The sequence below is a fragment of the Hippocampus bargibanti genome, linkage group LG10 (assembly GCF_051943395.1).
Source record: "Hippocampus bargibanti isolate YZ-2025 linkage group LG10, ASM5194339v1, whole genome shotgun sequence".
NCBI lineage: Eukaryota > Metazoa > Chordata > Actinopteri > Syngnathiformes > Syngnathidae > Hippocampus > Hippocampus bargibanti.
The window spans coordinates 9,985,310-10,010,910 of NC_142743.1; the positions used below are offsets into that span (position 1 = coordinate 9,985,310).

General features: G+C 41.6%; 2 protein-coding genes and 1 long non-coding RNA gene across 10 annotated transcripts in view; 2 read left to right on the forward strand and 1 right to left on the reverse strand.

Moving 5' to 3' along the window:
* LOC148892350 (hsp90 co-chaperone Cdc37-like) lies at nucleotides 1-8,929 on the forward strand. 2 transcript variants are annotated; one of them, XM_089005775.1, is made up of 9 exons: nucleotides 1-55; nucleotides 909-990; nucleotides 1,095-1,204; nucleotides 1,912-1,966; nucleotides 2,467-2,534; nucleotides 2,608-2,790; nucleotides 3,181-3,252; nucleotides 5,689-5,809; nucleotides 8,793-8,929. In XM_089005775.1, exons 3-9 carry the CDS (start codon nucleotides 1,097-1,099, stop codon nucleotides 8,795-8,797), a joined length of 612 nt encoding a protein of 203 aa, XP_088861901.1. In that variant the 5' UTR covers nucleotides 1-55; nucleotides 909-990; nucleotides 1,095-1,096; the 3' UTR covers nucleotides 8,798-8,929. The 2 variants fall into 2 exon arrangements, with proteins under 2 accessions (XP_088861901.1, XP_088861902.1); XM_089005776.1 differs by lacking the exons at nucleotides 1,912-1,966; nucleotides 2,467-2,534.
* On the reverse strand, nucleotides 2,475-21,734 carry LOC148892351 (uncharacterized). 7 transcript variants are annotated; one of them, XR_016116183.1, is made up of 7 exons: nucleotides 21,228-21,360; nucleotides 19,803-19,929; nucleotides 18,380-18,458; nucleotides 16,630-16,766; nucleotides 9,324-9,455; nucleotides 3,160-3,351; nucleotides 2,475-2,712 (listed from the first exon to the last, which is right to left on the reverse strand). It is a non-coding gene; the product is annotated as an uncharacterized LOC148892351 (long non-coding RNA). The 7 variants fall into 7 exon arrangements; XR_016116180.1 differs by lacking the exons at nucleotides 2,475-2,712; nucleotides 19,803-19,929; nucleotides 21,228-21,360 and adding exons at nucleotides 2,797-3,044; nucleotides 21,416-21,499; nucleotides 21,609-21,734; XR_016116179.1 differs by lacking the exon at nucleotides 2,475-2,712 and adding an exon at nucleotides 2,797-3,044 and having other exon boundaries at nucleotides 21,252-21,366.
* LOC148892352 (3',5'-cyclic-AMP phosphodiesterase 4C-like) overlaps nucleotides 9,334-25,601 on the forward strand; it is an 18,796-nt gene continuing 2,528 nt past the window's right edge. Inside the window, exons 1-15 of the mRNA XM_089005762.1 lie at nucleotides 9,334-9,466; nucleotides 13,606-13,746; nucleotides 13,841-13,968; nucleotides 14,045-14,227; nucleotides 15,206-15,245; nucleotides 15,384-15,454; nucleotides 16,648-16,810; nucleotides 18,347-18,440; nucleotides 18,514-18,671; nucleotides 20,371-20,469; nucleotides 21,174-21,338; nucleotides 21,433-21,532; nucleotides 21,649-21,803; nucleotides 22,817-22,939; nucleotides 23,943-24,125. Of these exons, the coding sequence (XP_088861888.1) occupies nucleotides 9,425-9,466; nucleotides 13,606-13,746; nucleotides 13,841-13,968; nucleotides 14,045-14,227; nucleotides 15,206-15,245; nucleotides 15,384-15,454; nucleotides 16,648-16,810; nucleotides 18,347-18,440; nucleotides 18,514-18,671; nucleotides 20,371-20,469; nucleotides 21,174-21,338; nucleotides 21,433-21,532; nucleotides 21,649-21,803; nucleotides 22,817-22,939; nucleotides 23,943-24,125 (1,845 nt within the window). The 5' untranslated portion in view covers nucleotides 9,334-9,424. The remainder of the gene's footprint in view (nucleotides 9,467-13,605; nucleotides 13,747-13,840; nucleotides 13,969-14,044; nucleotides 14,228-15,205; nucleotides 15,246-15,383; nucleotides 15,455-16,647; nucleotides 16,811-18,346; nucleotides 18,441-18,513; nucleotides 18,672-20,370; nucleotides 20,470-21,173; nucleotides 21,339-21,432; nucleotides 21,533-21,648; nucleotides 21,804-22,816; nucleotides 22,940-23,942; nucleotides 24,126-25,601) is intronic.

Below are 25,601 nucleotides of genomic sequence, written 5' to 3' on the forward strand. Positions count from 1 at the left end.
TGACGTCATCAACCCATACGTCGATACGCCGAGTTTGTTTCGGATGAGACATCGGGTGAGGACTTATGTCATAGATAGTTTTCTGCGGAATCTGTTTGAAGTCGGTCAAATATAGTTCTGAGTTTCATAGAGTAAACACTTTCATTGTTGTTTAAAGGACAACCGACGCCTCCGGACAAGTTGTGTCAATAATTTGTAAAATCACTTCAAATGACTTGTACTGAGCGTATTTTACAAAGATTCCACCGCATATAGCTATATTTTACGTTTTAAGACTTGCGCTGAATATTCAGGAAGTCTTGCTTTCGAGTTGATGACGATGCCTGACGTGACGTCACGTCTGGAACGTCCCTGACCGAGAAAGCGAAACACAATGCATTTTGGGTACTTTGTTTGGTCCCTAAACTTCGTGTTGATCCGTGTTGATGGCTTAATTAGAAGGAAAACACATAAATAACACGATGGTGAATCGTGTGTTGCACCACGACTCCTATTTGATTCTAGTTGACACAAATTCCCAGCAGACAAATCAGCCCATTTCCAACGGAGCTTGGCCGCCATCTTGTGCATTTTCTGGGACGCTACATTGGAGTCCTGACAGCTCGAATTGATACGGGAGGACTTCTTTAATCGATTGCAAACATTTATGCTTTCCTCTTCAGACATATTTGAATCATATTCATAACTGGATGAGTAACAAGAAAGCATCTTCGAATCTGAAGGTATTGTTTTGATTCTACAGCAAGGCGAAGACGTCCTGGCGTGACGTCACGAACAAGTGGGCGGGACCTTCTGAAACTCGCAATTTCCGGGGTCATTTTGAAGTAGTTTTGGGACACTTTAACTCATTTTTATTGATATTTTGCATTTGACTAAAAATATTAGCCTGCGTGTTTTGGGTATTTTAGATGCTATAAAACGTAGAAGAAGAAGAAGGGGAGAAGCACTGGACATTTGCGGAGAAGTACGGCAAGGAAATCAAACACTTTGGTAAAAGAAAATGGCGCCCACGTAGTTGTAAAAATAAACTCAGGTCTTATTTTTCATTTGTGTTTGTTTTGTGTGTGTGTGTGTGTTTATATTTCATTGTCAAGGAATGTTGCGGCGCTATGACGACAGCCAGAAGTATCTGTCGGACAATCTTGTGTGTGAGGAAACCGCAAATTACCTTGTCGTCATCTGCATTGAGTATGAGGTTGACGAGGTAAGTCAAGTTCTGTTTGGTATGTGCCATGTGGCGGATTTAACAGAGAATCCGGTCATTTTTCAAAATAAAACTATGCTTCAGAAGCTGTACTGAAATAAAACGAAAGTAATGGAAGATATTTTTCTGTTTGGTTTGTGACATCTTGCGGCGATGACAGAGAATCCGATAGTTTTTCAAAATAAAACAATTTATGATATTCTGAAATGAATAAAATGGAAGTAATGTAAGATAGGAGCAAATGTACTATCGAAATTCTAAGTTCTGTTTGGTATGTGCCACAATTGTGGCTATAACAGAGAATCCGGTAATTTTTCAAAATGAAATCATTGTTCAGATTCTAAAATTAATAAAACGGAGGTAATGTAAGATAATAGCAAATGTGCTATTACATGAAAAATGCCTTGATATCAGTGTCGTCATTTCCCGCTATTAATTAGACAACATATGTTGAATTTGCCCAGTTGTTTTCCATTTGTGCAGCTTTACCACCCCCTAGTGGTTGGTTTATTATTTCCCCTATATCTTGAAAACTTTACTTTGTCACATTTCTCTTTGACTTCACACATTCAAATTACGAGGGAAGACAAGAAGGCTAAAATCGTTATAAAATAAATTTTTCCTGTATTCACCAATATCTCTGTCTAAGTGAAATGACACGGAAATAGAATAGGGGGTGAAAAAAAGCCTGCCCTTTTCCGATTCAGAAGCACGCCTTGATGGAGCAGGTGGCCCATCAGGCCATCGTCATGAGGTCCATTTTAATCATATTCATAACTGGATGAGTAACAAGAAAACATCTTCTCCGAATCTGAAGCCATTGTTTTGATTCTCGATCAAAGGCAAGACGTCTTGGCGTGACGTCACGAACAGGGGGGTGGGACCTTCTGAAACTGACCATTTCCGGATTCATTTGAAGTCATTTTTATTTTTGTTTTTCATTTAACTAAAAATATCAGCCTGCCTGATTTGGGTATTTTAGATGCTATAAAACGTTTTTCTGATGTCAGTGGGAAACAAAAACAAAAAATGGTGCCGGTTGTCCTTTAAATGTAGTGTGTACAAACCTCATAGCACAGTAAGAACACTACAACCGAATTTATTAACTGTCTTTCAAATGTGAAAAATATCCCTGATCAGTTAATAAATTTGTCTCAAGGAATATGGCGTTTACATACTATTTCGCAGATACTTGGAGGAGGAAATGGAAATAGATTAAAATAACATGCACTGTGATTTATCAAGATTACGTCTGTTTTTAATGGATTTAGGCCGAGCGTTGAAGGTGGACCCGCGAGGTTGTTTCAGGCACTTCTTCTCAAGAATGAAGGTCAGAAAAAAGTCAAACACGGCTAATCCATGTTTTGGTCTCTCTGGTAATGTTGCACTCGTGATCGTCACAGAGCGCAGATCAGCCGAACCGGAAGGCATTGGATCATGAAATGGAACAGCTGAAGAACCGTGTGCGGAATTGCGCACGGATGCGTCTGGAAGAGGCCAGGGAAGAACTGGAGGAGGAACAGAGGCAGAAAAGATTGGGTCCTGGCGGTCTAGACCCCGTTGAGGTCTACAAGTCATTGCCCAAGGTAAATATTTATTCAATAACTCAGCATAACTCAAACATATAAACACTTAATCCAACCAATGTGGTTGTTAATTAACATGATTAAAATGTATTCATTGGTGACTTTATTGTTATGATTACAAAAATCATTGTCACGTTCTTAACAAATAAGCAGTCTGTGTGCCACAATAAATATTGGTTCCAAGTGTTGCTGCAGCTCACAGTGTGTTTGTTTACTGTGCCCATAAGTCTCTTCTGAGAGTTTCCGCTTTCACCCTGTTTGCACACAAACATATGGCATATTGATCCTGTTGTGAGGCACAGACTAGTGTAAACACACACACACACGCCTAAACACACACACACTCTAGCGTTCAACTGGGGTCCTGACCTGCCGTCGTTCCTCTGTTAGCACATGCAGAGGAGCTTCGATGAGAAGAACATCGAGATGCTGCACAAAGCCATCGGCAACCTGCACCCTGATGTGAGTGGGTGGATGGTTACTGACGATGATGATGATGATGATCTCCACAGGAGGGCAAGTATCACCTGGCAAGGTGCATTGACTCCGGACTGTGGGTGCCTGAGTCGGAAAAAAACGAAGAGGACACACAGGATGAAGATGAGGATTAAACATTGGCATATGTTCCTAATATTTTGGCCATATTTCATTGATTTAATAATAATAATAATAATAATAATGATTTTTTTTATTTATAAGCGCCTTTCAAAACTCTCACAGTCACTTTACAGTTACAGGATAAGTTTTTTCTGTGGGTGAGCAGTGGCAGCCACACGCGCCAGCATTCACTCAACTCGGAAGTAACTCGGATAGATAGAAAGCGAGCTAGCTAGCTAATAGATAGCTAGCCAGATAGCTAACAGATAGCTAGCTAGAAAGCTAGCCAGCTAGATAGCCATATAGCAAATAGCTAGCTGGTTTATTGGTTTTCTTTTTAGTGGACACTTCCTGTATGCGGCGTTGTGATATAAAACCTTCTCAACAGAAATATTCATGAATGTGACATGTGAATCTGTACATCTCCATACATCCATCCATTTTTTTTACCCATCCAATCCGCTTACACTCACAAGAGTCGTGGGGTGTGCCTATCCCAGCCGGGTACACCCTGAACTCGTTGCCAGCCAATCGAACCATCCGCGCTCAAACCCACACCAAGGGACAATTCAGAGTGTTTTATGAAGCTGCAGTGGATGGTTTTAAAATGTGGGGAATGAAACGGAGCGCCCGGAGAAAATCCACACAGACATAGATGGTCATTGATGGTATCAAACCTTGCACCTCTCCACTGTGAGGTCAAAAGTGCTAACTAGTCATTCATTGGGCCATTTGTTATGATTATCTTCAGGATAATTTGATGAATTAAATTGACATATTTTTTTCAAAATAAAAGATCTGGCGCATTTCCTTTGAATTATGAAAATCATCTCACGTGAGGTCATTGTAGCATTTGCTGTATGCATTGTAGACATTTGGAGCACATTTGAAATTGCTTGGAGATCGTTGGAGATGAACAGGGGTAGATTTTTTTTTTTTTTTTGGGGGGGGCGCTGACGAATAGGAGAAGGTCACGGTCAGTAAGCGGCGTAGTCTTGGTTTTGGGTTAAAAACAAATCCCAATTTCCCCTCGGTGTATTTAAAGTAGGACAAATTTAACTGGAGTAATCAACTGCTAAATTCAAGAAGGAAAAAGACGACAATGAACGCCATCTTTCTTTTTCGACATCCAACGGTTCTTTACAAGTACAAGACTAGCTTTGTTTGAGGAAAAAAAAGGTGCCTTTTGTCTACTATCCGCATTGTCAAGCACGCATGAATTGATTTATTTGCTATCTATTAGCTATCTAGCGTGCTAGCTATCTCGGTAGCTAGCGAGCTATTAGCTATATATATCTATCTAGCTATCTATTTTATCCTATGACTGTAAAGTGACCTTGAGAGTGTTGAAAGGCGCTTATGAATGAAATGTATCATTATTATTATCATAATACATTTCATTGAGTGCCTTTCAAAACTCTCAAGGTCACTTTACAGTCACAAGATAAGGTTTTAAGGCAGGCAGGCAGAAAATAGATCGAAGACAGACAGACAGACAGACAGACAGACAGACAGACAGACAGACAGACAGACAGACAGACAGACAGACAGACAGACAGACAGATAGATAGATAGATAGATAGATAGATAGATAGATAGATAGATAGATAGATAGATAGATAGATAGATAGACTTTGACTTATTCACTGTCTATTAGCTAACTAGCGCGCTAGCTAGCTCGGTAGCTAGCTAGCTATTAGCTATATAGCTATCTAGTTTTATCCTGTGACTGTAAAGTCACCTTGAGAGTGTTGAAAGGTGCTTATGAATGAAATGTATCATTATTATTATCATAATAAATTTCATTGAGTGCCTTTCAAAACTCTCAAGGTCACTTTACAGTCACAAGATAAGTTTAAGTATCTATTTATTATAGATCTATTTATTATAGATAGATACTTAAACTTATCTTGTGACTGTAAAGTGACCTTGAGAGTTTTGAAATCTATCTATCTATAATAATAATAATAATAATAATAATAATTATTATTATTATTATTAGTATTAGTAGTAGTAGTAGTAGTAGTCGTACAGCATACTCTTTCGGGAACGAGAGGGGGGGGGTACTGATGATTATGATTGGACAGTGAATGTGGGGATAAAGGAAAATGGAGGACTGCAAATGGCTCCATGAAACTGGTTTGGGGGTTGAGGAGATAGGGGGGGGGGCTGGTCGGTTGGTTGGATGAAGATGATGAGGAGGAGGAGGAAAGAGAGGAAACCCGAGGGAGGGTGGGAAGCTGATGATATTCGTGAAGACGCAGAGTGTTTGTGACACATGCGCGTCTCGTCTACAAGCAGCCAGCACGGACAGCAGGCAGGAGGACAAGAAGGAGGAGGAGGAGGAGGAAGAGGAGGAGGAGGAGAAGGAGGAAGAAGAAAAGGAGGAGAGATGGCCCGCTTTCATCGGGAAGCCATCGGGGTAAGTGTGTTGTAGTTTTTCAAAAAAAAAAATGCTGCAGCCTGACGTGTCATCCGTGATTGCGTACGAGGGGCATCCCTTCCCGTTGCATCTTCATATTTGCCTGCTGCATGTATGTCACTGTGTCACCCTCCTCTTCCTCCTACTCCTCCTCCTCGTCCTCCCCCCCGCCTCTGCTCCCAAAGTGTGTTTGTGCGCATGCAGACGAGTTGACCCGACGTGTGTGTGTTAATGATGCCAGGTAATCAAATATGCCGAGCACCCAATGCAAAAAAAAAAAAAAAAAAAAAACACACGCACAAAAAAAATGTGGGTCAGCGTCAGATGGCTCAGAGTAATTATATAACGGGAGAGAGATTTGGTGTTGCGGTATGCTCTCGGAATTAGCTCGCACTCCCGCAAGGCCACCGCAATGACACAATGTTTACATTTATGGACCGGCGTCGTGTTGCTTGAAACGAGATTTGCCAGTGATTTCAATTACCCCCCCCCCCCTTTTTTTTTTATAATCGTTGGGCAAAAAATGTTTTTATTTGAATTTCAGATGAAGTGCTGGGAATATGAAGCGTTTTTCACAACAATGCTTGACTGCATCATTGGAGAAAATGCAAGAAAATATATATCAGTGAAGTTATGATTAATAAGTCGCAAGATGTCATTATGTAATAAGAAACAAGCTGCAATCGTACGAAAGTAACGCTGCAGTTTTTGGAGAATAGAGTTGTATTTTGAAAAAACAAAGGCAACAATAAAAAGAGATTGTAATATCGAGAAAAAAAAATCCAATTGGAGATGCTTCATCGACAACTACAGTGACCTCAGTTTACGAACTTAATTGGTTCCCAGAAAGTGTGCGTAAGTGTGAAAAGTGTGTCTTTCAAACATTGATTTTCCATAAGAAACCATTAAAATGAGAATAATGCGTTCCCAGGTCCCCATAAAACATAATTTTCCACTAAATAAATCTAAAAACTAGACAAAATATACATTATTTCATGTATAATAAATGTGCTATTGTATTGTGATGAAAGAAATAAACTGTACTGTATAATGAAGTTGTTTTATTTACCTTTGTGATGGTAGTTGATGGCTTGATGGAATGGAATGGGAGGAGGTGGGCGGGAGAGTCACATTCCATAAGGACTGTAGGAAGGAGGGTTAGCCTATCTTTCATAGGCTTATGCCCAGGGACGGACTTCTCTTCCTGTGTCATGAACGTCCGGTTAGGCATCTTTTTTTCCAAAAAAAGGCTGGTTTCATCAGCATTAAACACTTGATGAGGAGCATAGCCTTCTTCTTCCACCATCTTGAGGAATGATTCCTTGTAAGCAGCTTTATCGTCAGAACTGGCTGCCTCACCATGACAAATGACACTATGAATCCCTGTACGACGCTTAAAGTTTTCGAACCATCCATGGATATCCTTGAAATCATCAATGGATGATGAACTTCCAGGTTGCTTCTTGACGATATCCGAGTGAAGTTGGCGTGCTTTCTCAGCGATAATTCATTCACTCACGCAAGTTTTTCAAACTCTTCTATTGCCTGAGACCGTTGCTTAGACAACACGAAAACACCCTTAGCAACACATGCACCTTTAATAGCTTCCTTGTTCCGAAGGATGGTACCAATGGTCTACTTAGAATACTGGTACTGGGACGCTAAGTCACACAAACGCACACCTTGTTCGTGTTTTTCGTTGATCTCCTTCTTCTGCTCGACCGTGATTTTGTTTTGTGTCCTGTTCGGCTGAACACTAGCCTGTAGTGGGGTCTTTTTCAGTCCCATAATAGCAAATGTATCCTTGATAACAAACCCCGTATGTCACGTATGCACTCAGAGCAATGGTGTGTGGAAAAGTAGTCCAGCAGCCACCGTGGCGCTGTTCGGCCGTGTGGTTTGGTGTTCTTCCGCCGAAAACTAGTCCGCCAGCGACCGTGGCGCACCGTGTGGTTTGGTTCGTTTGCCGCAAACTCGTATGCCGAGATTATATTCTCGCGAATTTAATGTTCGTAAAGTGAAAAGTTTGTTAGCTAAAGCGTTTGTAAGCCGAGGTGTCACTGTAATTGATTAAATCATTAACTCATTCACAAATTTATTCGGGAATTGAGAATATGGCGTAGAGTGCCATTCCCGAATTTGTTTGGGGTTTGTCTTTTCATGCTAGGGTCCCAAAAAAGCGCTGGCCATGGCCTGTGGCAATGTTTTTTTTTTAATTTCCACAAGGGGGCAGCATTTACACTTTTCCATGTTTGCGCTTTGTTCCCGCTTCAGCACTATATAAACCAATATGTTGTATTGGATTACGATATGTATGTATTGCATTATATTTTGGACAGCTGCCCTCATTTCAAGCTCATATAACTCCAGACCCATATAATTTAGGAATTAACTCTTTTTTTTCTGATGAAAGAAGAGAGTCTAAGGTTTCTAACGTTGCAATGAATGTTTATGTGTGTCCTAAAATTAAATATTCTGTGGGTCCTGGAATTCAAATGACAATGACAAAAACCCTGGCACTGGAGTGGACACATTTTTGTACGTCTGGCAGTGGACACATTTTTCCATAGAAAAAAAAAATCCAAAACCCGAACAAATTCGGGAATGGTGTTCCACGTCACACTTTTCAATTCCCAAATAAATTCGGGAACGGCAGCGAATGAGATAAGAATATACCAGTTACATTGACACATGTACAATATGACCTTGCCCTAGAAGAAATAGTGACATGCTCCTTACAAGCAGACCATCCTGGTTGATTTGAATGTTCTCCTTGCGTGCACGTTTTTCTAAAAAGGCCTCTCATTAGTGTCAAAGTGCTTGTCCTTCCTTTCGTCTACTCAAGTGTTTATCTCTTGACATCATCTACACGGACATTTTATCTTAATCATTGTAGTTTAGCGTGGACTACTTTAAATTTTTTTTAAACTTCACTAATTGCTGTGAGAGATAACCTTGACCGCTATTTGCTGCTCCCTGACAGAATGAAGTAAAAAGACTTTCAAGCAACCCGCGACCTTCTTCCGAGACGACTTCTGCGCAGTGATGCTCGACATACCGAAAGGTCGCCGCAGATTACGACGCTTCTGGATTTTAGGACTACGCCAGGGACAGATTTTGACCAGGTTGGAACTATGCAAGGAAGATTCCGTGTTGGATTAGCGGGATTGTTTTTCGGCAAATGTCTCTAGACCGCAGAATCATGGACCCTGATTTGGTGTGTGTTGATGCCTCAACAGGCTCAAGTGTGAGCACATGTTTGTGGATCTTCACGCCGGAAACTCTTTCGCCTAATGTCGAGTGAAACTCTGTGAAGTGCACGTCAATCTCCACCGTATTAAAAAAACAAAAACAAACAAGCAATCCGAAAACAAACAGAAACAACGGAGCCTCACAGAGCGTACAGAGGAGTCTGGTTTGAGTCCCTTTTCAGAATACCCCCAATGGTCCTGCGTTTGACACTCCAAAACGACTGTCCCCATATCACTTCGAGAACCTTCTAACCAAGTTTAACCTTGGAGTGATCCTGTCACCTCTCCGGTCCTGGCTCTCCATCTGCTCTGCTGCCTGGGTTCCGGAACGCTCCGCCCTGGGGCCCAGAACGAGCCAATCAGGATGAAGAAGAGCCGCAGCGTGCTGTCGGTCACTGGAGAGGAGGTGGGATATAAAAACAGACTAAGGTTATTGAATAGAATGTGGTAAAACGTTGACTTAAAGGACAACCAACGGCACTTTTTTTGTCTTTTAACTGACATCAGAAAAACGTTTTAGAGCATCTAAAATACCCAAAACACGCAGTATGATATTTTTATTGAAATGCAAAACACCAATAAAAATGACTTAAAGTGTCCAAAATCTGCAAAAAAATTGAGCTGCGAATTGGGCATTTTCAGAAAGTCCCGCCCCCAGTTCGTGACGTCACGCCAAGACGTCTTGCATTGCTGGAGAATCAAAACAATGGCTTCAGATTCGGAAAATATGCTTTCTTGTTACGCATCCAGTTATGAATATAATTGAAATAGTTCTGAAGAGGAAAGCATACATGTTTGCAATCGATTAAAGAATTATATGTGCCATTTTGAGGCAACATTGGGGGAAAATCTCTCACCCCCCCAAAAAAAGGCACAAAATGGCGACCTCCAGTGGCCACCTCCGCTTCCACCGGCTGATAAATTCCTTATATGGAGCTTGGACTCCCTCTTCTGGTGGCTTTTGGGTGCAACACAAGGTTTTCAGACCAAACAATACAGCAAAATACATTGACGTGATGGAAGGACTGCTACAATGTGTCTTTTTTTTCGGTCAGGTGGCGTTCCTTTAGTGATGACACATAAGGACTCGTCACCAACTCAAAAACAAGACTTCCTGAATATTCAGCGTGAGTCTTAAAACGTAAAATATAGCTATATGCGGTGGAATCTTATTAAAATACGCTCAGTAGAAGTCATTTGAAGCCATTTTACAAATTATGGACACAACTTGTCCGGAGACGTCGGTTGTCCTTTAATGCTGCATTCCAATTTGTTGTTCTGCTCCTTTTGATGTGGCCACTAGGTGATAGTATAACAATAAAATGTTCTTCAGTCATCTAGAGTTAAAAGACCAAATGCCTCAATGATCGATGCTAACCGTCAGCATGTCGAGGCTCTGGGATTAAGGCCGCATTTTTTTAATTGGTGCTTTGACCCGGATTTTGTAGACGCAAAATGGGTGGGATGAACTGAACCGTATACCATCGATGAAAAGGTTTCTTTAGCCGCCATCTGTACTTCTTTGAAGGTGTCGGACGTTTCGCTCCTCATCCGAAAAGCTTCGTCAGCGAACTAAAGTTGTGCGGGTAGCTCTGGATCTTCACTGTCGTCAAATGAGTGGTTGCTAGCTTTTAGGTATATATATATATACTGCAGGTTGAGGCCGGCTAGCATTATCCCTGCGATGTTGATAGTCTTTTTTTGAGCATTTTGTTTAGCTCATAACCACGTAGACTTAGTCATGCTGATGAGGTGATGATACCAGAGTGAATGGGGCAATCAGAGGCAATCATAGAACATAATCACCAGTACGAAAGAAGTAATTAGATTAGCTTCAGTGAGTATTCCACTGCTCCCCCCCCCCAACCTTAGAGCAGGGAGCTATCAAAGCAGAAGTCTGGCATCCAATAGGGATATACAGTATATAGGGCCAGAGCTACCAGCATTAAGGTCACTCAAAGGTGGGGATTGTGACTTGAGCCAAACCGTATCTCTGTGATCTGTAATTTTTTTGGCTTTCTTATCTATGGTACACATATCTAGCGGAATCCAGTGAAGAAGAGTGAAGTGAAGAATCATATTTAATTAAAAAAAAAAAACACAAAACTAGCCATTCAAAAGTTTTGCAACAGTACATTTCTAAATTTCATTCGGTATGGCTTCATAAGTGTCAGAAATGAGAAAAGCGGAACAAAATACAAATCCAACTCAATTTCACAATATTTTGAATGTGGTCCATAACTTAAAGGACAACCGACACCGCCGGACAAGTTGCGTCCATAATTTGTAAAATCGCTTCAAATGACTTCAACTGAGCGATTGATATTCAGGAAGTCTTGTTTGCGAGTTGATGACGAAGCCCTAACTGACGTCACGGAGGGAACGCCCCTGACCGACAAAGCGACACACAATGCATTTTGGGTACTTTTTTTTCATCTGAAAACACCGTGTTGATCACGAAATTAGAAGGAAAACTACATAAATAACGCGATGGTGAATCGTTGTGTGTCGCAGCCAATTGCGGTAACACGCATAAAGAAGGTGTAAGTTTACACAAATTCCCAGCGAACAAATCAGCCCATTTCCAACACAGCTAGTGCGAATCTTGTGCATTTTCTGCACGCTACATTGGAGTCCAGACGGCTCGAATTGATACGGAAGGACTTCTTTAATCGATTGCAAACATTTATGCTTTCCTCTTCAGAACTATTTGAATCATATTCATAACTGGACGAGTAACAAGAAAGCATCTTCTCCGAATCTGAACTCTCTGAAGCCATTGTTTTGATTCTGGAGCAAGGCAGTGTGTGAGCAATAGTGACATCACGGACAAGGGGGCGGGACTTTCTGAATCTGCCCAGTTCCAAGCTCATTTTGTGGCAGTTTTGGGACATTATAAGTCATTTTTATTGGTGTTTTGCATTTGGCTGAAAATATCAGCCTGTGTGTTTTGGGTATTTTAGATGCTATAAAACGTTTTTCTGATGTCAGATAGGAAACAAAAAAATGGTGTCGGTTGACCATTAAAAGCCTGTTACAATGTGTGTGTTTGGGTTGATTTTCTGCGGTAACCCCCCCCCCCCCCCCCCCCCCACACACACACACACACACACGGTGACTTTCACACATTTCGACCTTCCTTTGTGCTGGTTGCGAAGCTCTAAGTAAGTCAAGGAATCCACTTCGATGATGCTTGGATGCTTTCATCCTGGATGAAGGACATGACGGCATGCATTATTCAAACAGGCTTTTATTGATCAAAGTCAGCCAAAGGCCTTTTTTGTGTGTAAGTGACTCTTGATATATATATTTCAACGTGGGTATGCGTGCCTGTGTACAAGCATCATTCCACACATCTGCTGTGGTTGACAACATGAAGCGCAGCATGGGAGTAACACGGAATGGTTGCCCAGCAACTGGTCGTGTTCCCCCCACACACAGACACACTCCCCCTGGTGTTTTGGTGCTATGGTGCTGCAGTGCAGATGAGCCTCCAAGAGCGCCGTCTGTGGCGTCCTTATCTCACTCTCTCTCTATCACTCACACACACACAGGCGCGCACACACACGCGTATACGCACACTTCAGACACACACACATGCACATCACAGATATGCACATCACACACAACACACACACACACACACACACACACACACACACACACACACACACACACACACACACACACTCGCACAAACACAAAGACACACGGATACACACATAACACACACACAGACATACACATGCATACACACATCACACACGGCACACACGCACACACATTCACACAGGGTACGCACACGCACGCACACATTGTACACACGGCACACACGCACACACATTCACACAGGGTACGCACACGCACGCACACATTGTACACACACCCACACACCCCACATACACACACAAACACTTCCCACAGATTCACGCACACTGCACACGTAGGCACATGCGTGCGCAAACACACACACACACACACACACACACACACACACACACACACACACACACACACACACACACACACACACACACACACACTACACATACAAATACGCACACCACACATACAAATACGCACACCACACACGCACACGCAAAACATACTCCCAGACACACGCACGGCACACACACATAAGCACACTGCGCGCGCACACACACACACGTAACACACACACACACACGTAACACACACGTCACACACGCACACCACACATACAAATACGCACACCAAACATGCAGATACACGCACGGCACACACACATAAGCACACTGCGCGCGCACACACACACACACACACACACACACACACACACACACACACACACACTTTGCTTTTAGCATTTATGCTAAGTCCGGTGCATTTACACTGTTAATTTTTGTGATGATGTATATGCACTGTGCCAGTGAAAGAAATAAAATAAAATGTACAAAATAATGAGATATAAATATATATGTCAATTACATATGATAATGGTATCTGAATAATGATATATAAATGTGCATCCACGGAGACATGAAAGCGGGTCTCCTTGCCTCACAGGGTGAGGATCACGATCACGACACAGTGGACGAAGGGGAAAAGCCCAAGTCGCCTCGCTACAGCCGTTCCTACACGTCGGGGGCCACGCTGGGGGCCGAGCTACGCAGGGGTCGCAGCAGAAGACTCTCATCTAGTCTACAGGTGCTTAACATATAAGCACCATGGCCTGGAAGCCTCAATGATTTTCTTGCAGCCACCAGAATATTTTCTTGGCTTCTACTCGTTCGTGCCACAGGTTCCCTGCTGGCTCCGCCCTCGCGACCGCACACGCTCGCCGGAGGTCCCTGGCAACGTGTCTCGTCCCACAACGCTGCCTCTCCGCATCCCCCCGCGCATCTCCATCACGCAAGCTGACTCTGACAGGTTTAGATGCGTTCGTATTGCTTTGACAAATCTTCTCCAGTGTATTTCCTCTCATTTTTTCCTGTTTTTTTTTTAGTTATGAAGCAGAAAATGGCCTCTCTCCGGCGTATACACCGCTGGGCTCGCAGAGTCCAGGGCTTACTCTCAATACGTCCTTCCCTCAGTGCCAGAGGAGGGAGTCCTTTCTATACCGCTCGGATTCAGACTATGACATGTCGCCCAAGACGGTTTCGCGAAACTCTTCATTGGCGAGCGAAGGGTGAGAGGATGAATGAGGTCGTACATGTATACTGTGAAATATGTACCACTTACAAAAAAGGTTGGAAAAAAGTCTCGTTATATCGATATCGGTTATATCGATAGTACTGCTTATTACAATACTATTTCCATGAACGCAAGGAGAAAATTTACATGCCGCAGGATCGGATATATCGATAGTCCGGTTATATCGATATTTTTTCCGACTCCCGAGAATATCGATATAACGAGACTTTACTGTATGATGTTTTGAAATTCACACCGAGTAGAACATTGTAGCTTCTTTCATGCCTGGTACAGCTAAAGGGTGCAAGGTATTTAACTCATTCACTGCCATTCACAAATTTATTCAGGAATTGAAAAATATGACGTAGAGCGACATTCATGAATTTGTTCGGGTTGAGTTTTTTTCTTGTTTGGGTGCCGATAAAGCGCTGGCCATGGCCTCTGGCATGGCATTTTTTCCCTTATACAAGGGATTTCATTAATTTATTCGGGAATTGAAATTATGACGTAGAGCGCCATTCCTGAATTTGTTCGGGTTTTGTTTTTTCATGCTTGGGTGCCCATAAAGCGCTGGCCATGGCCTCTGGCAATGTTTTTTGTTTAAAACAAGCATTTCCCTTTTTTCCATGTAAGCGCTTTGTTCCAGCTTCAGCTGTTGTTAAAGCGCCATATCAACCAATATGTATGTACAGCATTGTATTTTGTACAGCCACCCTCATTTCAAGCTCATATAACTGCAGACCCATATCATTTAGGAATTAGCTTTTTTTCTGATGAAAGAAGAGAGTATAAGGTTTCTTACGCTACAGTGAATGTTTATGTAGTATTAAAAGTCAATATTATGGAATTCGAGTGATAATGACAAAAACCCTGGCACTGGAGTGGACGCATTTTTGCTGTCTGGCGATGAATGAGCTAAAATGGACAAGAAAAAACAATGGTGGTCTAATCAGTGATGCTTGTCTGCTTTTAGACACACGGGGGAGGACTTCATTGTTACTCCTTTTGCTCAGGTGAGTGAAGTATCATTGATGACATCAATTGTGTATTTTATTTTGGAACTTGAAACTTATAAATGCAGATTTCATAGGAGGACGTTTGTCTTCCATTGTTTAACTCATTTCTGTATTTGTGTGATTATTATTTTCAAGGTTCTGGCCAGTCTGCGATCTGTACGGAGCAATTTTACCGTCCTCGCCAACGTGTCCACGCCGACAGTCAAGTCAGTGTCAATGATATTGGTATTTAGAGCAATTGCTGTGTCGTTTTATTTTGTTGCTTCAGCACGGTCCGAAAATATTTTGTTCTCTTAATCGATGACATTTGTTTGTCTCATTCTAGTTTATTTTATGGCTATTATTATACCGTATTTTCAGGTGTATAAGGCGCACCGGAGTATAAGTCGCACCTACAATCAATGAAAAAAAAAAAAAACATTTCCAAATATAATACTGTATATGAATATACAAATGTTTTCCAAATATAAGGCACACCACATTATAAGGTGCTGCAGTAGAAGCTGAGGGTACGCAACACAGGGGGAAATGGCTGCTGACAGTCGTTGCGAGACCTGTTGTGGCTCAATATGCCTTCACATATGAGACGCACCTGATTATAAAGCGCAGGGTCATCGTTTCAAGAAAATCAAGGCTTTTTATACACTGGAAAATACAGTACACTATTATGTACTGTACCCCACTTTTTACTTTTTTTCTACATTTTTGGTATAACCATATATTTATGATAATTATTTGATTTATTTCAACATATTACTTCAAAACTAGTCTACTTGCATGAAGTGTATAAGCATATCAGACATGACATTGGAGATACTTTTTCTTATACAACCTTATTAACTCATTCACTGCTATTCACAAATTTATTCTGTAATTGAAAATATGACATGTAGCGCCATTCCCGAATTTGTCCGGGTTTTGTTTTTTTTCATGCATAGGTGATGATAAAGCACTAGCCATTGCCTATGGCAATGTTTTTTCTCTTCCACAAGGGGGAAGTATCTCAATTTTTCCATGTGAACGCTTTGTTCCAACTTCAGCTGTTGTTAAAGCGCTCTATAAATCGATATGTATGTATTGCATTGTATTTTGGACGGCCGCCCTCATTTCAAGCTCATGTAACTCCAGATCCATATAATTTAGGAATTAGCTATTTTTTTCTGATGAAAGAAGAGAGTCTAAGGTTTCTTACACTGCATTAAATCTTTATGTTGACCTTAAACTCAATACTCTCTGGGACATGAAATTCGAGTGACAATGACAAAAACCCTGGCAATGAAGTGGACACATTTTTGCACATCACTTGGCAGTGAATGAGTTCAATAATTGTGTATTGGCAGGAGAAATAGAAGAAAAAAAATAGTGACAATCGTTCACTTACCAACTACTTTGACCTCAGGAGGTCTCCGCTGGGTGGAGTATGCGTGAGTCCCAGGGCCACGTTGTCGGACCAGCAATACCAGCAGATCGCCTTGGACACCTTGGAAGAACTAGACTGGTGTTTGGACCAGTTGGAAACTATCCAGACGCACCGATCAGTCAGTGAGATGGCGTCCAACAAGGTATGGGGGAGAATATTTGAGCTTTATTCAAACTCATTGAAAGTACACGAAAGCATGTAGAGTAATAACAACAACAACAACAACAATAATATAATAATAATAATAATAATAATAATAATAATAATAATAATAATAATAATAATATACATTTCATTTATAAGCGCCTTTCAAAACTCTCAAGAGCATTTTACAGTCATATGATAAGAACATTTTTTAAAGTAAATCCATGAATATAACAGGTTCAGTGTTGAAAAACTAATATTGCTTTTTTTCTAAAATGCCCCGGGACAAGAGGCCATCACAAACATATCTCAAAAGGAATGTAGTCACCTAGAACAAGGCAAAGGTTTTACATAGTTGGCACGTTTAATTCAGCAATTATTTACATATACCACTAGAGGGAGCCACATTTTTGAGAAGCCCTCGGTATTAACTCATTTGTTGCATTTGAAAAGTCTGACTTTGAGCACCATACCCAATTGTTCAGGTTTTGGTTTTTCTTGCGGGGGATACCGATAAAGCGCTGGTCAGACCTCTGGCAATGTTCTCCCCTTCCACGAGGGGGCAGCATTGGCCTTTTGTCCAAGTTAGCGCTTTGTCACAGCTTCAGCTGTTGTTAAAGCGCTATACAGACGGCGCCCTACTTACGAACATTCAAGTTACGAACAATGGTATATACAAACATTTTTAGTGTTCCCTTCAGTTGTACATGTACATGTCTTTAAAGAGCATATGTTTTATTCGTCTTTTTCTTTTCCTCTCGGCTTTTTCCTTTAAGGGGTCGCCACAGCGAATCAGAGGTTTGATTCGCATATATTTTATTAAATGTTTATTTTCACTTCAAACCAATACAGGTTACTTATGCAAGCCTTAAACATACTTATACAAGCCTAAAAACATGCATTCCATACAAAATATAGCACCGAGGCAACTTATGAACAAATTCAACTAACAAACGACCGTTTGGAACATATCACGTTTGGAAGTTGGGGAGCGGCTGTATAAACCTATATGCATGTATTGTTTTGTATTTTTGCCCCCATTTCAAGCTCAGATAACTCCAGACCCATATGACTTAGTAATAATAATACATTTAATTTATAAGCGTCTTTCCAAACTCTCAAGGACACATTACAACCACATATTTTTTTGTGCGGGTGAGCAGCGGCAGCCATTCGTGTCACCGTTCTCTTTTTTCTGATGAAAGAAGAGAGTTTAAGGTTTCTAACGCTGTATTGAATGTTTATGTAGTCCTAAAACTCAATATTCTGTGGGTCCTGGAATTCGACTGGCACTGTTGTGGACCCATTCTTGCACGTCTGGCAGTGAATGAGTTAAAAAAATTAATCAAGACGAGCAATATTGTCATATTGTTACAATTTTTGCTAAACAGAGTAATCGAAATCAAGTTCCTCATATTCCCGGGTGTAAGCAAGGTACTAAAGCAAGACATTATAAAGTTAAGTAAACTGATATAATAGCAACAATAGACAACAGACACACTGTGTAAGCATGTGCTATGATGTGATGCGACAGTTCAAGAGGATGCTGAACAGAGAGCTATCCCACCTTTCTGAGATGAGTCGCTCTGGTAATCAGGTGTCAGAGTACATCTCCAGCACCTTCTTGGGTGAGTAGAACTATATTCCTACAAGGAAAGACAGACCCCATTATATACAATTTAACTGTATGTATGTTTATAGACAAGCAGAACGAAGTGGAGATCCCTTCCCCGACTCTGAAAGACAAACCGATGAGTCAAATCAGCGGCGTGCGAAAACTGTCGCACAGCTCCAGCCTCTCCAGCACTTCGATGCCGCGCTTCGGGGTCAACACTGACAACGAGGACGAGCTCGCTAAGGTCTTACCGAACCCTTTTTTGTGTGTCCTACTCGGCTAAGAACGGGATGACTCGATGTCACTGTGCGCATCAGCGCCAACAAAGAGGGTGGGGATATTGCAGTTTTTGTACTGCTTGCTTAAAGGATAACCGACGCCTCCGGACAAGTTGTGTCCAAAATTTGTAAAATCACTTCAAATGACAAGATTCCACCACATATAGCTATATTTTACGTTTTAAAACTCGCGCTGAAGATTCAGGAAGTCTTGTCTTTGAGTTGGTGACGATTCCTGACGTGACGTCACGGAAGGAACGGCGCTTACCGAGAGAGGGACACACAATGCATTTTGGGTACTTTGTTTGGTCTGAAAACTTTGTGTTGATCCTTGTTGATGGCGAAATTAGAAGGAAAAACACCTAGATAACGCGATGGTGAATCGTGTGTTGCACCAAGACTACTATTTGATACTAGTTGACACAAATTCCCAGCAGACAAATCATCCCATTTCCAACGGAGCTTGGGCGCCATCTTGTTCATGTTCTGGGACGCTACATTGGAGTCCAGGCGGCTCAAAAAGATACGGAAGGACTTGTTTAATCGATTGCAAACATTTATGCTTTCCTCTTCAGAACTATTTGAATCATATTCATAACTGGATGAGTAACAAGAAAGCATCTTCTCCAAATCTGAAGCCATTGTTTTGATTCTCGAGCAAGGCAAGACGTCTTGGCGTGACGTCACGAACAAGGGGGCGGGACCTTCTGAAACTGAAACTTTCCGAGGTCATTTTGAAGTAGTTTTGGGACACTAAGTCATTTTTATTGGTGTTTTTCATTTGAGTAAAAATATCATCCTGCGTATTTTGGGTATTTTAGATGCTATAAAACATTTTTCTGATGTCAGTTAGGAAACAAAAGAATGGTGTCGGTTGTCCTTTAAGTTTAAGTGTAGCGCCAATTCCCCAAAGCGTCCCTGCCCAGAGAGTCTCTGACCAAAACGCACCTTCACTAACCGTACACAAGCTACATTCTCAAACACGGACATGACAAAGCCCAGTTGTGATAAAGAGTCAAAGACAACAAATTAGTGATTAGCGGTGTAGAAGGTCAGAAACCTGACCTTTCTTGGATAAGAAGCAAAACGTCCGACACCTTCAAAGAAGTACAGATGACGGCTGAAGAAACCTTTTCATCGCTCAAACACAAGGTCGTCTTTTACTGCCGGCAGAGGACACAGCCATTCATGACCGAAGCCCAACCTCTGCAGCACTCTGCCAAGCTATTTATTGAGAGTATATGCAAATAAATGTAAATGATACATGAGTAAAACACTGCCTTGATTTGAATACCACGCCCCTGGACATCACACGTTACAAGCACCAACATCCTTAAACCAACAGAACATAGACATTTTAATGGGTTGTCTTTCCATGAACTTATAGATTTGTAACCTGGCTAATGAGCTCTTCCTGTGCAGGAGTTTACCAAATACTAAATTAGTCCAAGGCCAGATCTCCGACATGAAGATGACAGTTTAACAGGCTGTGTCTGTTCACCTCAGATTGACCCTAGATTTTCTGTGCTTCCATTGTGGGCCTTGCGTTTGCCCAACTAAGCATACAACAGCATGAAACTTTTAAATATGATAACTTCTATTCTTTCTATTCTCTACCATAATGCTATATATTTTGCATGTCTGAATGTGTATACTTGAAAGCAGGAGTTGGAGGATTTGAACAAGTGGAGCTTCAACATATTTCAAGTTGCCGAATTCTCCAACAACAGACCGCTCAGCTGCATCATGTACACAATTTTCCAGGTACTATGACCAAGGGTGGAGTTGCCATTGGGAACTTCGAGAACATGTTAAGTTTTAAAAACGGGCAGTGTATTTCCAGGCTAGTCCTATTTTTTGCTTGAGAGTAAACCAAAACAACTTCCCATGTTTTTATGTTCCCGTTTTGTTTATTATTTTGCTTTGTGTTGACTATTATGTGAAGCGCTTTGCTACAGCTGCAGAAAGAACTACATAAATTGCAGCATTAAACAGCTTAAAGCATTCCACGATGACGTCTCTGATCCACTGGTAAAAGGAGGCTTTCATCCCCTCCTCTTTCATTATAGAACTGCTTCATGTAATTAAGTTTATGTCTCGTGCTCAAACATCATAAAGTCCATGGGGAAAGTCGTTAAGATTGCACAATTGTCCATGTTTTTATGTTCCTGTTGTTTCTTATTTTGCTTTGTGTTGACTATTATGTGAATCGCTTTGTTTTAGCTGTAGCTGTTGTGAAAGCGCCATATAAATTAGGATGTACAGTATTGTATGATATTGTATTTGCAATTCATTTCGTTTCTTGCTTCAATTGAGTTGAGCTGCCGAAATCTAGCATTGCACTTCCAATATCCAGTCAAAGTTGAAAAATTATCCCCTCGGACAGCTCGTATCCTAAACAAAAGTCATCAGTGATTAGCCTCCGATCTCAAGACACCACTGTACTTTTTCAAATTTGACCTCCCCAGGAGCGAGAGTTGCTGAAGACCTTCCGCATCCCCTCTGACACCTTCGTCACTTACGTGATGACACTGGAGGACCATTACCATGGCAACGTAGCGTACCACAACAGCCTCCACGCCGCCGATGTCACCCAGTCCACACATGTGCTCCTTTCTACACCGGCGCTCGACGTATGTTACATTTGAAGTGAAAAAGACGAACATGAATACATCATGTGACTTCAAAAAACGTTAGTAGAGTTCCTTACTTGCTCTTCTTGCCCAGGCTGTCTTCACCGACTTAGAGATTCTTGCTGCCCTCTTTGCCGCCGCCATCCATGACGTCGATCATCCTGGAGTTTCAAATCAGTTCCTCATCAACACCAGTGAGTCCCACATGTAAAGAATATGCAATTAAAAAAATACAGATGGAAATTAAAATATATATGATCTGGATGTTACCTTTTAAATCTTCATGTAACTGTGATTGCAATGTGTCCAGACTCTGAGCTGGCACTGATGTACAATGACGAGTCGGTCCTGGAGAACCACCACCTGGCTGTTGGATTCAAACTCCTGCATCAAGACAACTGTGACATCTTCCAGAACCTCACTAAACGGCAGCGGCAGAGCCTTCGCAAGCTCGTCATTGATATCGTCAGTACTTCATTGCTATAATGTGTTTTACTGTGGTTAGGGTTGTTAATTTAACTGATTCACTGCCATTGTCGAATTTTCATTGTCGGGAATTGAAAGGTGTGACGTGGAAGCGCCATTCCCGAATTTGTTCAGGTTTTGGTTTTTCTTAAACCAAAAGCGCTGGTCAGACCTCTAGCAATGTTTTTCCCTTCCATGAGGGGGCAGCATGAACGAAGTGGGTTGAAGTGGCTGGGGGTGACCAATTTGGAGAAGAAGAAAAAACCATTTCACTTATTCACAAATTTATTCGGGAATTGAAAATATGACAAAGAGCGCAATTCCCGAATTTGTTCGGGTTTAGTTTTTTCTTGTTTGGGTGCCGATAAAGTGCTGGTCATGGTTTCTGGCAATGTTTTTTCCTTCCACAAGGGGTCAGCAATTCCCTTTTTTCCATATTAGCGCTTTGTTCCAGCTTCAACTGTTGATGAGAAGGTTTCTTCAGCCGTCATCTGTACAAATTTGAAGGTTTCGGACGTTTCGCCTCCTATCCAAGAGGCTTCGTCGTCAGCGAACTAAAGTCTGACTGGTCGTATGACCTATTTATATATCAATGTCCATGATGGACCACTGTGTAAAGCGCTATATAAACCAATACTTTATTGTATTGTGTTTTGTACAGCCGTCCTTATTTCAAGCTCAGATAACTCCAGGCCCATATAACTTAGGAATTAACTCTTTTTTTTCTGATGTATTGTATTGTATTTTGTACATCTGCCCCCATATCAAGCTAAGATTAACTCAAGACTCATATAATTTAGGAATTTACTCTTTTGTTCTGATGAAAGAAGCGAGTCTAAGGTTTCTAACGCTGTATTGAATGTTTATGTTGTCCTAAAACTCAATATTCTGTGGGTTCTGCAATTTGAGTGAAAAGGACAAAAACTCTGGCACCTGTGTGGACACATTGTGGACCGCATCTGGCAGTGAATGAGTTAAATATGATTCGTAGATTTTTTTTTTTTTTTTCTCAGGTTTTGGCGACAGATATGTCCAAACATATGACCCTGCTGGCAGACCTGAAAACCATGGTAGAGACAAAGAAGGTGACCAGCTCTGGCGTGCTATTACTGGATCACTACAATGAGCGCATTCAGGTGGGTTTTGTCAAACGTTTTTATTTTTTTCTCACTACTAGTAGCTAGGGAGTAAGAATTAAACCAAGATTGCAGACACAGTGATACCTCAGCTTACGAACGCTTTAGCTCACGAACTTTTCGCCTCACGAACATTAAATTCGTTAGAATATAGTCTTGGCATTCGAACTAGTTTCCGGCGGAACAAAACAAACATCGCCACGGTGGCTGTCAGACTAGTTTTCGGCGGAAGAACACCAAACCACACGGTCGAACAGCACCACGGTGGCTGGCGGACTAGTTTTCATCACCCCTTTCCTTGAGTGCGTGGTTTGTTATCAAGGATATTTTTGCCATTATGGGACCAAAATAGACCCCACCACAGGCTAGTGTTAAGGCGAAGAGGACACAAAATAAAATTACTGTTGAGCAGAAGAAGGGGATCATCGAAAAATGCGTTTATGTGACTAAGCGTCCCAGTACCAGTACGCTAAGTCTGCTACGTGTGCATTGCTATGTGTGGCTAAGTGTGTTTCTGTGTTGTCTAAGCAACAGTCTCAGGCAATAGAAGAGGTTGAAAAACTTCTGTTGATTTGGATTAATGAAAAGCAGCTAGCAGGGGACAATGTGAGTGAGGGTATTATCGCCGAGAAAGGCAACTTCACTCGTATATCAAGAGGCAACTACATCAATGACCATCACAAAAGTAAATAACATGACTTTATTATACAGTCCAGTTTATTTCTTTCATTATAATCCAATAGCACATTTATTATACGTAAAATAAGGTATATTTTGTGTAGTTTTAAGGCGTATTTAGGAGAAAATCATGTTTTATGGGGACCTGGGAACGGAATACTTTCATTTTTAATGGTTTCTTATGGGAAATAAATGTTCGGCAGACAAACTTTTCGCCTTACACACACTTTCTGGGAACCAATTAACTTTGTGAGCTGAGGTATTTCTCTCTCTCTGTATATATATATATATATATATATTGTACACGTGGGTGTGACTGTTGCAGGTCCTAAGGAACATGGTGCACTGCGCGGACCTGAGCAATCCCACCAAGACCTTACCCCTATACCGGCAGTGGACAGAGAGGATCATGGAGGAGTTTTTTCGTCAGGGTGACAAGGAAAGGGAGCGCGGCATGGAGATCAGTGCCATGTGCGACAAACACACCGCCTCTGTGGAGAAGAGTCAGGTGAGGATTTGGATAGTATTGGATTTACCTTTATTAGTCTCGCAGTGGAGAAATTTACATTTCACAGCAGCAAAGTGATGAAAGTAAGAGGAAAGGAAAGGAAGAAGTAGAAAAAAAAATACAGGACCTGCTGGCAAGGCAGCCACTCTCGCGGCGCCATCTTGAAGTCAAAAGAACAAAAAATTGTTTTTGCCAATGAGATGTAAAAGGGTTCGAGCTGTTTAGGGTCTCACAAAGAAGTCCAAGATGGCACCCGAGTAGGCAGCCGTCAGCAAGTGCTCTCACGACTCACGAGCCTTGCTTTTTTTGTTGTTTTTATGTCACTTTGAGTTGTTTTCAGCATTTTCGGCGGAGACATTCATCGTGGAGGAGACTCTGCTGAGAGGTTGCGCTTTTTCGGCAGCACGAATATGCCGGCACTGTTTTTGACTGGGAGGAATGTCGGTGCCATTTGACTGTTATCGCTGGACAGCTCTGGGGCGATTGTGCTTTTTTGGTGCCTGTAATGGGCAACATTTTCACTGCCTCACTTTGTTCAGCGGAAAGGTCGGGGCTGTTGGACAGTCTGTGGCTGGATGGTTGCATGGCTTGAGGAGCCCGCGATCTGAAGAAAGGAGCATCAGCACAGAGTGCCAATGCGTATGTGGAACTGTCCGCGCTTGGAATTGAAGCGGATTTAACATGGGAGGGGAGATGTGAGACAATGTCTTTTGGTCAATGGATGCTGCAGTTTCATGTTTGCTTTCAACATTTAGTTTGTAGCAGACCTGCATATTCCACCATGACGTTCCTGATCCACTGGTGAAAAGGAGGCTTTGATCCTCTCCTCTTTCTTTTGCTTCATACAACAAAGAGCGTGCAGAAAGTGCTTAAAATTGAATGACTGTCTGTCTTTTGTGATGTGTCACATTATTGTATTATTTAATTTTTGTTGTTTTGAATTCAAGATGGTGCCACAATAGTGGCTGCTTTTACAGCAGCTCCTGCATTTTGTTTTTCTACTTCTTCATTTCCTCTTACTTTCACCACTTTGCTGCTGTGAAATGTAAATTTATCCATTGAGAGACTAATACATAATAATAATAATAATAATAATAATAATAATAATAATACATTTCATTTATAAGCGCCTTTCAAAACTCTCAAGGTCACTTTGCAGTCACAGGATACATTTTTCTGTGGGTGAGCAGCGGCAGCCACACACGCCAGCGCTCACTCAACCCGGATTAACTTAAATGTGAAGTGCCTTATATTTGGAAAACTTTTATATATTCATATATCATATTTGGAAAACTTTTTTCACTCATTCATTCGGTGCGCCTTATAGAGGTCACACCAACTTACGACCACTTCGACTTACGACCACCCGTACTTACGACCATAACCTCCAGACCTGATTTTGTAAAAATTGTAATTATATCCCCGGCACCGCAGCGCGCTACCTGGCTGGCAACACGTACGACAATTTTGGCCAGG